Here is a 14,990-nt window from a genome sequence, read left to right on the forward strand (position 1 = left end):
AATAGTAGTGCCATAAAGTTGTAGTTGCTGCTGCTCTTCCTGAGCCTGGGGTGTCCAAATGTCTTGCAGAAAGGGCCAGACTTGGTGAGGTGAAAATAAGTGGGACTGACCATCTAGCTTGACATTTTTTAAAACCAATAACATTGGTTTAAATGAAGAATTTTATGATTTTTTTATTGCAACTGGCATTTTTTCAGTTCTTCACACAGAACACAAATCAATGTAAACATTGTCACTCTCCTAAGAGAGGAAAAACAGGATATAAATAATATTATAATTTATCTGTATATGTTCGTGTGCATATATATACACACACAGAAACAAACACACCTGTGTGAGAATTTTAAAGTTGTATTTTAAGACAGGAGGAATCAGAATCGAGCACCACCTTTGAGACTCATTCATTTCAGTGTGAGCTCTCATGGATTTCAATCCAATCCTTGGACATATTGGTGGAGTTAATACAAAAGCGTAATAATAGGATAGGACCATAATAAGAGCATACAGAAAGACACAAACTGTGATCATGCTAAAAACATCAAACATTTGTGTTAAACATAGATGCGTTGAGCTTTTAGTAATCTTGAAATCTGAAAATACCTGACCAATCTGCACACTTAAGAGAGAGTTCCCTGGAAGACTGGGCCTTCTTTGGGGAGGATTCGCTTGTTGCACCTGTACTTTGTTGCTTTCTTGTACACGTGTATTTTATACTGTGATCAAGAGTGCTTGTTGACCTCATGTTATTGATTTTATGACGAGGCTGTGGTCCAATGGCAATTTGAACAAGGGCCACAATTGGCCTAAGCCTGCATCAAAGGCCTGAAGCAGTGCTGCAGTGGTCAGGTGCAACGTTAACTCAAGAATAAGTCTCCCCAGGTTTTGGGAGGGTCAGGTTTGGCATGTTATTCTTATTTGTACATGCATGTTCACGCCAGGACAATGGTGGGGATGGGTCTGGGTTTGCCGCTATCATCAGCCCCATTGCCAGGGATGCTGGGATTTGTACTTTGGCCACACTGGGGGTGGGGCTTGCACGCTCCCTGTCTTTGGGGAGGGGTCATCTTTGGGGTCTGACCCCCTTTTTTCTCCCTCCCTCCACAGCTGGCCTGCGAATGCTACGCCCTGCTTCCCTCGCTGGGCGCCGGCTTCATGCAGGGCCTCAAATACACCGAGTGCTGGGAGCAGCAGGCCCACTGCCTCCTGGCCACCCTCCACAGCCTGCTGGGGACCCTCTACGAGGGGGCCGAGACAGGTGGGTCTCTGGGGCACAGTATGGGGGGGGCACAAGGGAGCTGGCCCCGGTTGTGTGCGTTGCCAGACCCAAACACTGCTTAGTGCTGCAGGGAAGGGTGCCTGCAGGGTCTCTTGAATGCAGCTGCTCACTGCTTTGTAGTCAAGGACATTCCGAAGCCATAAGCAGCAAGCAGCCCAAAAAGGCAACGCATACAAAAAGTTCTTTCCAAGGGCAAAAGCCAAGCCGTCTCTCCAACTCAAGCCGTAGTCTGGGCATACAAGCCCTTGGATTCTGCTCCTGGCTCTGCCCCCTCATTTGGTCCCGTCTGCAAACTTGATGATCCCATCTTCTAAGCTTTCATCTAAATCATTAATAAAGATTCCAAACAGAACTGGGCCCAGGAGTCCAAAGTCAAGGTCCAGTCAAAGAGTTCACCAACAGAGATTTGGGCTGTAGCAATTCCACAACGTTGCCTCCAGAAAACTACCAGCTCCGGCCTCCAGCTATTTATAAATGAAACCTATTATTTTAAATGGTTTTATGTATTTAATGATAATTTTACATCCCACTGAAGGTGATTTTCTACCTTTTTAATAATCTATTTTACATTTTTGTTTAACTGCTGTTGTAAACTGCCTTGAGTCTTCAGAGAATGGCAATATAGAAATTTCCCAAATAAATCAATTTTTAAAAATTATGTCACTTTCCCCAAGTGGTCTTCCCTGTTGCTCAGGCCTCTGCTTGCCCCCGACTCGGAGGCCAGTGAAGCAGCCCTTCATCCTCATCTCCATCCTCACCACAACCCCTGCCCCCCTCTCTGTCCCCCTCAGACCCCCTCCATTACGAGGGTCCCGGCATGGAGATGGGGCTGCCCCCCTCCGAGGACGGGGAGACCGGCTTCCTCCTGCAGCTGCGCCAGCGCTTCTCGGGGCTCCTCCGGTGCCTCTGCAACATGCTCAGGTAGGCAGCCCCCCCCCCCCCCCACGCCATTTGAACCCCACTGATCCCCCCCACCCCCTTGCGGCTCAGGACCACGCACCTTTCTCTCCCTTGTCGTTTCAGCAAGGAGTTTGTGGCCCCGGTCACGGTCCCCGTCCAAGACATCCTGGACCTCGTCTGCCGGGCCCTGGACATCAACACCAAAAACATTGTGAGTGGTGGCATGTGTGCGTGTGTGCGCGTGTGTCCATGTCCTCAAGGGCCACACACACCCATTGGCATCAGGGGTGTGGCTCCATGGCTGACACTTCACTCTCCCCCCCCCCTTTTATGTTTTGAATATGTTTTGATTGATTTTTACTCTTATTTGTTATTATTATTATTATTATTATTGGCTTGTTGTATGTCTTTCGGGCTGTCTGGCCATGTTCCAGAAGTATTCTCTCCTGACGTTTTGCCCACATCTATGGCTGGCATCCTCAGGGTTGTGAGGCATGGAGTGACTAGGCAAGGAAGGTAAATATATATCTGTGGAGAGTCCAGGGTGTGGCAAGAGTCTTTTGTCAGTTGGAAGCCAGTACTAATGTTTCAGTTAATCACCCTAATTAGCATTGGAAAGGCTAATCACTCAACCAGAGAAGTCAGCCATAGCAGAGCACTTGATGAACCAACCTGGACACAGTATATTATTTGAGAATACAGAAATGCTTGACCACCCCAACAACTATCATGTCAGACGACACAGAGAAGCCATTAAATATCGCTGCCTTGCAGCGTTTTAATTTTTGTATACTTTTTATCATGTTTTTATCATGTTTTATCATGTTTTAATTGTTTTATTTTATAGTATATTTGTTGCTGGCCCTCGTGGCAGAATGTAAGCCGCTCTGAGTCCCCTCGGGGAGAAGGGCGGGGTATAAATGCATGTAATAAATAATAATAATAAATAAATTGAAATCCACAAGCATGTGGACAACTTCAACAGAAAGGAGGAATCCATGAAAATGAACAAAATCTGGCTACCAGTATTAAAAAACTCAAAAATCAGAACAGTAAATAAGAAGCAACATTCTGAGGGCAGAGGAGCTCCAGGGACGGCTAATGACTCTGAACAAAGGATGTCCCCCAGGCAAGAGACAAACCTTTCTAATGCTAATTAGGGTGATTAACTGAAATATTAGCGCTGGCTTCCAACTGACAAAGAACTCTTCTCACACCCTGGACTCCCCACAGATATATATTTACCTTCCTTGCCTAGTTTATCCATGCCTCACAACCTCTGAGGATGCCTGCCATAGATGTGGGCGAAACGTCAGGAGAGAATACTTCTGGAACAAGGCCACACAGCCCGAAAGACAAACCCTGTGATCCCGGCCATGAAAGCCTTCGATAACACATTATTATTATTACTATTTATACCTTGCTTTATCTCCCCAAAGGAGACCCGAAGCAGCTTGACGTGAAAGCATTAGCATACAATTTAAAATATACCAATATGCAAACAATAAAACAGAATTAAACACGAGCAGCACTAAAACAAATTCGCAGATAAAATCCATCAAAACCTATTATTCAAAGTTAAAAAGCACAGCACCCCTGGGGTTAGATCTTAAACACCTTCATCTTTAACACCAGTGATATTTCATTCTGTTTTAACGTTGGTCGGTTTTGAATTGTATGGGAAGTGCTTTCAATGTCGTCCACTTTGAGTCTCCCGGTGGAGAGAAAATAAGATGATAATAATGATGATAACCCTTTATGCCTTTTAATTTTATGTGTGTGTTTTTTGTATTTGATACCACTGTATTTATTTTATTTATTTATTTACAGTGTTTATATTCCGCCCTCCTTTCTCACCCCGAAGGGGACTCAGGGCAGATTACAATGAACACATATATGGCAAACATTCAATGCCAACAGACAAACAACATTCAGTTTTTAGACAGACACACAGGCATTTTTTTAACATCTTTCCAGCTTCACGATTCCGGCCACAGGGGGAGCTGTTGCTACACCGTCCATTGGTGGCTGTTCTTCCTCTTCTTTTCTTCGTGAGCAGTTTTATGGTGTTGTAGATTAGTTAAATTAGCCTCCCGCATAAAGCATACCTAAATTTCCCTAATTGACAGATTCAACTGTCTTTCGGGGCTGCTAGGTCAACAGCAAGCCGGGGCTATTTTTTTTTTTTTTTAATGGTCGGAGGCTTAACCCGACCCGGGCTTCGAACTCATGACCTCTCGGTCAGTAGTGATTTATAGCAGCTGGTTACTAGCCAGCTGCGCCACAGCCCGGCCTGTATGCTTGTTTTATATCTGTGAGCTGCCCTGAGTCCCTCTGGGGAGATGGTGGCGGGGTATAAAAATAAAATAATAATAATAATAATTCTTGCAGAGCTGGTTTGGGGACGGCCCCCTGAGGATGCTCTTCCTGCCCTCCGTCCACCTGGAGGCCCTGGACCTCCTCTCGGCCCTCATCTTGGCGTGAGTCTTGGGGGGGTCTGTGGCCAGACCTGGGGGGTGGTGGTCTCCCCAAGGGGCGGTTGTGCCCTCCCTTTGCACTGATGCCACCCCCTCCCCTCCTCCCTCCCTCTCTTGCAGGTGTGGCCCTCGCCTGGTGCGCTTTGGGGGGACCCTCCGCAGGCTCTTCCCGCAGGTCCTGGGCACCTGGGGCGCCGGGAGGGAGCTCTTCCCCGCCGGGCAGGAGCGGCCCTACAGGTCAGTTCTGGCTTGGCCTCTCATCTTGGCTTTGGGGTGGAGTGGCCCCACGGCATGGCCCCCAGGGTGAGCCTTCTGCAGGAGTACACGGCATACAGAATCATAGAATCATAACGGGTGAGGATGTGGAGTGAGACGGTGTTCACGGTTATTTAACAATGTGTTAAGGAGCAGTCACGCTTCATGGAATCCTAGAATAATAGAGTTGGGAGAGACCACAATGGCCATCTCCTTCAAAACGCAATCTGCCTTGCTGGAAAAGCACCATCAGAGCAGCCCTGACAGATGCCCATCCAGCCTCAATAATAGTAGTAATAATAGTAGTAATAATAATGAAAATAATAATAGAGTTGGAAGAGACTGCATGGGCCATCCACTCAATCTCTTCTGCGAGGCAGGAACAGCACAATCAAAGCACCCCTGACAGATGGCCTATAGCCCAAATAATGCAGTAGTCTCTCACTTATAATAATAATAACAATAATGATAATAATGATAATAATAGCTTTATTTTTATACCCTGCCCCATCTCCCCAAAGGGACTCGTGGTGGCTTACATGGGGCCTGGCCCGATAAAACAAACAAATAACAGTAACAAAGCAATAAAACAATTATCCCAGTAAAAAACATCAACATCAATAAAAACAATCATTAAAATCAACAAGCAGGATACAGTGTTAAAAACAGGAGACTTATCCAACATAAACGGGCCGGCAGAACGTTGAATAAGCGAATATGTTGGATAATAAGGAGAAATTAAGGAGAAGCCTATTAAACATCAAATTAGGCTATGATTTTACAAATTAAGCACCAAAACATCATGTTATACAACAAATTTGACAGAAAAAGTAGTTCAATACGCAGTAATGCTATGTAGTAATTACTGTATATACAAATTAAGCACCAAAATATCACGATGCATTGAAAACATTGACTACAAAAATGCGTTGGATAATCCAGAACGTTGGAAAAGCGAGTGTTGGATAAGTGAGACTCTACTGTAATATTAATAATAATAGTAATAGTAATAATAGAGTTGGAAGAGACTGCATGGGCCATCCACTCAACCTCTTCTGCAAGGCAGGAACAGCACAATCAAAGCACCCCTGACAGATGGCCATTCGGCCCCAATAATAATAATAATAGTTGTTGTAATAATAATAATAATCATAGAGTTGGAAGAGACTGCATGGGCCATCCACTCAATCTCTTCTCCAAGGCAGGAACAGCACAATCAAAGCACCCCTGACAGATGGCCATCCAGCCCCAATAATAATAGTAATAGTAGTAGTAATAGTAATAATAGAGTTGGAAGAGACTGCATGGGCCATCCACTCAATCTCTTCTGCAAGGCAGAAACAGCACAATCAAAGCACCCCTGACAGATGGCCATCCAGCCCCAATAATAATAGTAGTAATAGTAATAGTAATAATAGAGTTGGAAGAGACTGCATGGGCCATCCACTCAACCTCTTCTGCAAGGCAGGAACAGCACAATCAAAGCACCCCTGACAGATGGCCATCCAGCCCCAATAATAATAATAATAATAGTAATAATAGAGTTGGTAGAGACTGCATGGGCTATCCACTCAATCTCTTCCGCAAGGCAGAAACAGCACAATCAAAGCACCCCTGACAGATGGCCATCCAGCCTCTGTTTAAAAGCTTCCAAAGAAGGAGCTTCCACTAGAGTCTGAGGCAGAGAGTTCCGCTGTTGAACAGCTCGTACAGTCTGGGAGTTCTTCCTAATGTTCAGGTGGTATTTGTTTGTTTAAAACATTTATACTCACTTATTGCTGGGGTTACGTTCTAGGACCACCCGTGAAGTAGGGACGCTATATTTGTGTTGTTTACAATCTTAGCGTTGATCTTACATGCCAGGCACCTTGAGGCAGGGAAGGGCTTCGTGGGGCTCCCTTCTCAAACTCAAGCGGTCTTGAGTTACATCAGGCATGGGCCAACTTTGGCCCTCCCTCCGGGTGTTTTGGACTCCAACTCCCACCATTCCTAACAGCCTCAGGCCCCTTCCTTTCCCCCCTCAGCCGCTTAAGCGGCTGAGGGGGGAAAGGAAAGGGCCTGAGGCTGTTAGGAATGGTGGGAGTTGGAGTCCAAAACACCTGGAGGAGGGCCAAAGTTGGCCCATGCCTGCGCTATAGATCCAAATGTATCCCTGTCTTGGTCTTCCCTTCCTTCCTTCGTCCTCAGTGCCGTCCGGACGCGTCTCTACCAGGTGCTGGACCTTTGGGTGCAGGTGGCCGGAGCGTCCTCGGGGGTCCTTCAGGGGCAGAGGACCCCCAGCGACGAGGCCTTGCTGGGCCACCTTCTCAGCGACATCAGCCCCCCAACGGAGACGCTCAAGGTGCGGCCCACCTCCCCGTTCCCCCCTTTACCCCCTCCCCTTCGTGTTGCACTTTAACCTTGAGGCCCAAGTCCTAGTTCTAACTACATCAGTTTATTAAGAAAAGCAGGTACAAAGGGACAACAGGGGGCCGGGCTGTGGCACAGGCTGTTGAGCAGCTGCAATAAATCACTCTGACCATGAGGTCATGAGTTCGAGGCCAGCCCGTGGCGGGGTGAGCACCCGTCAATTAAAAATAAAAAATAGCCCCTGCTCGTTGCTGACCTAGCAACCCAAAAGATAGTTGCATCTATCAAGTAGGAAATAAGGTACCACTTATAAAGTGGGGAGGCAAATTTAACTAATTTATGACCTGGAATGAGGAAGTGCCGTCACAGTGGATAATGAAGCAGCTGCTCCCCCCTGTGGCCAGAACCGAACATCCCCTCAGGAGAAGGTTAAATTGCCTCTGCGTCTGTCTCTGTCTCTGTTTGATGTGTTTATGGGCATTGAATGTTTGCCCCATGTGTGTACAATGTGATCCGCCCTGAGTCCCCTTCGGGGTGAGAAGGGCGGAATATAAATACTGTAAATAAATAAATAAATTTCTTAAAAGAGCAGTAGGAAAGGAGGCATATAAAATTGCAACATTCCATATATAAAAGAGCTGTAGCCCAAAAATGGCAGAGTGCTTGGAAGTCAAGGGAGTCAAAATCACAGGCGTAAATCCATAAGTGTGAAAACAGGAACTTTTTTCTGTTTCAAAATTTATTAAAGTTTCTATAATATATACAACGAAAGAGTGAGAACATTGTATAGAAAAGTGAAGAAAAGATAATAATAATAGAAAACTGGAACCCTAACCCTCAATATAAGAAAAAGAAAACCTACAAAAAGAGAAACGAAAAAAGAAATAATAATAATAATAATAATAATAATAATAATAATAATAGGGTTACTGGGATCTGCGCACATCATCCGAAAATACATCACACAGTCCTAAACGTTTGGGAAGGGTCCGACTTGTGATACAAAACCCAGCATATAAATCTCATTTGCTGTGTCATACTATATTGTGTCAATAATAAAAAAGAACCTTAAAAATTATACTACTTTATGAACTTCCAACCTAGGAACTTTTTCCAAGGCAAACTCTTTCACGAACATAGACAAACACAGGAAACTTGAATCCTGAACTTGAGAGCTGAGACAGGAACCCGAACCTTTTGACCATGTTGTCTCTGAGAGAGACCAGGTAAACACTTAATTTAAGCCCAAGCCCGACCAAGGAGCCATGAGATCATGCCTCACGCACCTGGGTTTCAGGGACTTCTCATGGAGACTCTCCAAACAAACACCTAATGAATCTACCTTTCACTCCCTCTGTCTGGAGACCTAATCTGATATCTCGGGAAAACTCACCATCAGCTGAAGGCCGATTCCCAAATAAAATGGACCAGACCTTTCACTGGTTTCTCTTTCCCCTCTTGTTAAGAAACAAACACTGGAATCTGAAATAATAATAATAATAATAACAACAACAACAGGAAAAACTCAGCCGCTATCAGGACCTCAAGACTGAACTGCAAAGACTCTGGCAGAAACCAGTGCAGGTGGTCCCGGTGGTGATGGGCACACTGGCTGCCGTGCCAAAAGATCTCAGCCGGCATTTGGAAACAATAGGCATTGACAAAATCACAATCTGCCAACTGCAAAAGGCCACCCGACGGGGATCTGCACACATCATCCGAAAATACATCACACAGTCCTAGACACTTGGGAAGAGTTCGACTTGTGATTTTGTGAAATGAAATCCAGCATATAGATCTCGTTTGCTGTGTCATAATAAAATAATAATAAAACTTTATTTATACCCTGCCACCATCTCCCTGCGGGGACTCGGGACGGCTCACAATGTTACAAAAGTAACAGCGCAAATACATTAGCACAATATACACAGGTTAAAATACAATAAGGTAATAAAAGTTAAAACAAAAGTTAATACAACAGTAATAATATCAAACAACCACCAATACAATTCAGTCAACTTCATAGTTGGGGGGACTGCAGCAGCAATATAGAGATAGAATCATTAGATTAAAATACCCAGATAAGAGGGACCTAGTAAAATTCAGAATAGAATTGTAATGAGGCTGGTCATCCAATGGCTGTCTCTCCAAAGTCCAACCTAAACATCCAAGTTTTCAATTGATCCTCTGCCTCATCTTCAACTGCCTGCAATTCTCCCCGATCACACAGACGCCTCAGTTTGAAACCCATCATCCCCCTCGTCCTCTGAGAAATCCCCAGCCCCTTGCTGCTGAGCCCCAACACTTCTCTGCCTTCTTTCATCCCCCAGATGCGCGAGGGGCGTACCCCTTCTGACGGGAAGCCCAGCGCCCCCAAGAAGCCCAAGCTCTCCTCGTCCGAAGTGGGGGGCCTGGGGGGCTCCCTCCAGCAGAAGCACGACCCCGGGGCCAACAGCAGCGTCTGCTTGGCCGCTTTGCAAGGTGAGGCCTGGATTGTGAGGAGGGTCTTTTGGGGGGGGGGGGGTCTCCTTGAGGTCAATGGCCCCTCATGGGCTCCCAATGTGAAGAAGAGCACGACATCAGAACCTTGAGGGGGGGGGGGGGGTGCCTTGGTACAGGATCTGTTTAAGAAAGACCATAAAATTGGGTCCCACAAAAGGAAATTGGAGTTGGAGAATATTTTGGGGAAAGCAAACAAATAATAAATAATAATAATAAAACTTTATTTATACCCCGCCACCCTCTCCCCGTGGGGACTCGGGGCGGCTCACAATGTTACAAAAGTAACAGCGCAAATACATAAACAATACACACAGTTTAAAACACAAGAAGATAAAACAGAAGTTAAAAACAAAGGTTTATACAACAGTAATAATATCAATAGTAATAATATCAAACAACCACCAATGCAATTCAGTCAACTTCAAAGGTGGGGGGACTGTAGCAGCAATATAAGATAAAATCATTAGATTAAAATATCCCAGTGAAAGGAACCTAATAACATTCAGAATAGAAATATAATGAGGCTGGGATTGATTCCCAGGTTATACAAATAAGCACAACCTGGAAGACAATCAAAAACAGTAATGATTTCCTGGTCCTGAGACCTGGAGAAAAATATAGATCTGGATAATTGGGAATAATTATGGAAAAGATTTAAATTTTCAGTAGCTGGTTCTATCAGAGAAAACATGTATAAAATGTTCCATAGAAGTTCTATAACTTGGGAATTAATGTCCAAAATGGATAAATCCCAAAAGGGGAGAATGCTGGGGATGCAAAATGCAGGGAGGCTCCTTCTTCCATGTTTGGTGGTCAAAAGGTTTTGGAAAAAAGGCGACTAAAGAAACCAACCAAATGATGACTAAGAAAATGCAGGAAAACCCAGAAATGTGCTGATTGGGTCTGTTCTGGGAGAGAATCCGCAAGGATGATGTAGAGATTTGCCAGACTAGTTTTGTGGCCGAGAGAATCTCGACGACAAAATCTTGGAAGGAGGAAAAAGAGTGACGCGTGAAGGGTTGGAGAAGGAAAGTAGTTGAGGATGTCCGAATTTTCAAGTTCCCCAGTGGCATAAAGGGGAGGGAACGAAGAAGAGTTTGTTAGAAAGTGGAGACTGGCCTTAAAATAGACAAAATAGATGTTGAAATAGCCGGACAGGGGATTTATTAGAATAAGGATGGATTTTGGTTAGAGACGTGTCAAGGACAGAACGCCACAAGATTCAAAGTAACAGAGTTTATTAGATTACAGAACTCAAAAATGCCCGTAAAACACAAGGGCCAGGCAGTTTTTGCCTTTAGGAGCAAAAAGGGGCAAAAGTAAATGTTCAAAAGATAAACCGGATTAAACCGGAGTTTAATCCGGGTAAAAACAAACTGCTTGCTTCAGCCTGGGTATAAACGAAACGAAAGCCAAGGAACAAAAGATACAAAGAATGCAACTAATTGGCAGCAGATTCCTCTCTGCTGCCAACACTGTGCTTAGAGTAACTTGCGTCGCTCCCCCACACACACAGCAGACAGGATCTCCAACACGAGTAAATCAGCCAAGGATTGTAGCAGTTGAGTAGACCAGTTCCGTTCCGTAGATCAAAGCCAGAAGCAGACGTTTGTAGTTTTTCCAAGTCCAAGAAGGGGGGAAGACAAGCCGTGGTCAGTTCAGTCCGAGTTCTCAAAGCAGGAGATGGCGTCCGTCAAGAAGACGACGGTAGGTCAAGCTAATAAGAGTAAGCACAGGTTTGCACAAACAAATGCCCACACAATCCCTCCCGCCGTCTGACCCTGGATTCCAATCAACTTACGTCACAGCACAGGAAAGCACACAAGTCTTCAGGGAAGCGTCCCACACACACACGGATCCCAAGCGTTTGCCCAGATTACCTTGCCCAACGCAATTTGCAATTGCTCTCAAGCCCCATTTTATGCCAGTTACAAATCTTCATCACTGTCAGCTGTCCTCCTTAACCCGGGCGTTTCCTCATCACTTTCCTCGTCAGAGCTGGAACACCTCTGACTACGCCCAACAGCATCTCCAGCTGTGGATCCCGTCCCATCCCTCCAGCTAAACCATGGGTCTAATCCTGAAGGTCCCCATTCATCTTCTGTCCCATCATGGCCAGTGGCACCCACTTCCTCCCTTACCCGAGTCCAATCCATCTCATCCTCCTCTGAGCTAACCAGCCCCTCCTCCATTCTCTCCGTAAACCCTTCGAAAGACTCCTCGTCAGATGGTGCTGCAAATATGTCTCGCAGTCTTTTTCTCTCTCGCTCCTCGAGAGTATCTGACTCTCGAGGAGTCTTACGCCCACGTCTGTCAGTAACAGAGCCATGAGGCTCAATCATAACACTATCCCCTCTCACAAAGGCCTCCTCCCCCGAAGGCGGAGAAGTGGCAGTGATACCCTCCGCTATAGCACCACGACGACTAGAGGTATCAAGTTTCAACAGCGAACGATGAAAGACTGGATGGACCTTTAAACTAGACGGTAAACGCAAACGAAACGCAACAGAAGAAATCTTTTTAACGATAGGAAAGGGACCCAAATACCGAGGCGCAAACTTTCCCCCAGCCTGTTTAATATGTTTGGAAGATAACCACACCAAATCCCCTTCTTCCAACTCCTCCCCTGCCTGCCTGTGGCGGTCAGCCTGAGTCTTCTGCGTTGCCTTAGCTTCCAACAGTAAGCGACGGGCAACATCATGCAATGCAGCCATTTCCGAAGAGCGGTACACAGGGTCCGAAGAGACCACATTGGTCGACGGCGCCACACCTCCCCGTGGGTGAAAACCATAAGTTAGCTCAAATGGCGTATGCTGACTAGACGTGTGCACCGCATTGTTGTAAGCAAATTCCGCCACCGGTAACCACTTTACCCAAGCCGTGGGTTGATCTAAACAAAAACAACGCAGATACTGCTCTAAGAGCCCATTAACCCGTTCCGACTGTCCATCCGTTTGCGGATGGAAAGCTGAAGACACGTTTAACTTAGTCCCCAAACACTCATGGAAGTGTTTCCAAAAGCGTGACACAAATTGCGGAGCCCTATCTGAAATAATCACCTCGGGTGCTCCGTGCAAACGATAGATGTGCTTTGTAAATAGTAAGGCCAACGTAGGGGCCGCCGGAATGGTTGAACAAGGAATAAAATGAGCCAGTTTACTAAATAAATCCACCACCACCCAAATACAAGTATAACCCCCAGACTTAGGCAAATCTGAAATAAAATCCATGGAAATGATTTGCCATGGCCTCTCCGGAACAGGTAAAGACGATAACAACCCTCTAGGGCGCCCAACAGGCGTCTTACTCTGCTGACAAACGGCGCAGCTGTCACAAAAGCGCAGAATGTCTTGCCGCATCTTTGGCCACCAGTAGCTCCTGGTGATAAGCTGTACGGTCTTGAACCTGCCAAAGTGCCCAGCCATGGGTTCGTCATGGTGGGCTCTAATCACCTCCAACCTGAGGGTCCCCACTGGTACGTAAACCTGCCCCCTACGCACCAATACCCCGTCTTGATCCTGGAGATGTGGCAGTATGGTACGGTTACCTGCAGAGAGCAGCATCAGTTGCTCCTGAGTCCACACATCATCCTTCTGAGCCTCAAGGATCTGGTCATGTAACCCAAGCTCATTATCTACAACACACAGAGAGGCAGTAGGCAAGATGGTCTGACATACTACCTGCTCATTGGTCTTAAATTCCGGCTTGCGGGATAAAGCATCGGCCCGCAAGTTTGCCTTCCCCTCCACGAACTGCACCTTGAAGTTAAACCTGGAGAAAAACAAAGCCCAGCGGATTTGACGCTGGTTTAACTTCTTTGCTGTTTGCAAGTGCTCTAAGTTCTTGTGATCAGATCTGACCACGATCTGGTGCCGTGCCCCTTCAAGCCAGTGCCGCCACACCTCAAACGCCACCTTAATCGCCAACAACTCCTTCTCCCATATGGTATAGTTCTGCTCGAAGGGTGTTAGTTGCCGCGAGTAAAATCCACAGGGACGCAAGGTCCCTGAGGAATCCTTCTGAGACAATACAGCCCCCAACGCGTAGCTAGAAGCGTCCGCTTCTACCACGAACGGTCTGTCAACATCAGGATGGGTTAGTATGTTGTCCGATTGAAAACTAGACTTTAGTTGTAGAAACGCCTCGTGAGCTTCCCGCCCCCACACAAATGGCTGTTTCTTGCGCAGAAGCTGCGTCAAAGGTACCGTGAGCTTTGCAAAATTCGGAATAAACTCCCGGTAGTAATTAGCGAAACCCAAGAACCTTTGTACATCCTTCTTAGACTTCAGCTCCTGCCATGAGTTGACGGCGTCAACCTTATGTGGGTCCATTTTAAGTTCCCTACCTGACACTACATGACCTAGGAACTCCACTTCAGGCACATGAAAGACGCACTTGGAAGCCTTGGCGAAAAGCCCATTAGCCCGCAGTCGGTGCAGAACCTGCTTGACATGTTGACGATGTTCTTTCTCGTCCTTAGAAAAAATCAAGATATCATCCAAATAAATCACTAAAAATTGGTCAATTAGGTCCCTGAACACATCGTTCATGAACCTCTGGAATACCGCAGGAGCATTACAAAGCCCAAAAGGCATGACTCGGAACTCGTGGCATCCGAAACACGTGTTAAATGCCGTCTTCCATTCATCCCCTTCCCGTATACGGATTAAGTTATAGGCCCCCCGCAGGTCAAGCTTGGTAAAGACCTTAGCCCCTTGCACCCTTGATAACAGTTCCGAGATTAAAGGGAGCGGGTACCTATCCCGAATGGTGTATTTGTTTAGGATCCGATAGTCACAGACCAGCCTAAGTTCCCCAGTCTTTTTGGCTACAAAGAATACTGGTGCCGCAGTTGGAGAACTAGATGGGCGAATAAACCCCTTGGCTAAATTTTCATCTAGAAACTCCCGCAAAGCTTGCCTTTCCGGTACAGTCAAGGCATACAGCCTCCCTGCTGGCAGTTTCGCACCTTCTGCCAACTTGATGGCGCAATCATATGGCCTGTGCGGTGGTAATTTGTCCGCTTCTCTTTTACAAAATACATCAGAGAACTCCCCATACTCAGCAGGCACTCCCTCCATATCAGAATGAGTAACATTTAGAGTGCAACAGTCCTGCCTCTTTAAGATCACTTTACGTGTTGCCCAATCTACTTGTGGGTTTACTACAGCTAGCCAATCCATCCCCAGGATCACATCATATCTAGGCAAGCTCGTAATATCCCACACAAA

At 46.1% G+C, this 14,990-nt stretch overlaps 1 protein-coding gene across 1 annotated transcript in view; it reads left to right on the forward strand.

Annotated features, from left to right (window-relative positions):
* pelp1 (proline, glutamate and leucine rich protein 1) overlaps window positions 1–14,990 on the forward strand; it is a 49,319-nt gene that overhangs the window by 7,332 nt on the left and 26,997 nt on the right. Inside the window, 7 exon segments of the mRNA XM_062983732.1 lie at window positions 1,105–1,255; window positions 2,068–2,197; window positions 2,300–2,387; window positions 4,568–4,656; window positions 4,774–4,890; window positions 7,096–7,249; window positions 9,588–9,738. Coding sequence (XP_062839802.1) covers window positions 1,105–1,255; window positions 2,068–2,197; window positions 2,300–2,387; window positions 4,568–4,656; window positions 4,774–4,890; window positions 7,096–7,249; window positions 9,588–9,738 — 880 coding nt within the window.

The sequence above is a fragment of the Anolis carolinensis genome, chromosome 6 (genome assembly GCF_035594765.1).
Source record: "Anolis carolinensis isolate JA03-04 chromosome 6, rAnoCar3.1.pri, whole genome shotgun sequence".
NCBI lineage: Eukaryota > Metazoa > Chordata > Lepidosauria > Squamata > Dactyloidae > Anolis > Anolis carolinensis.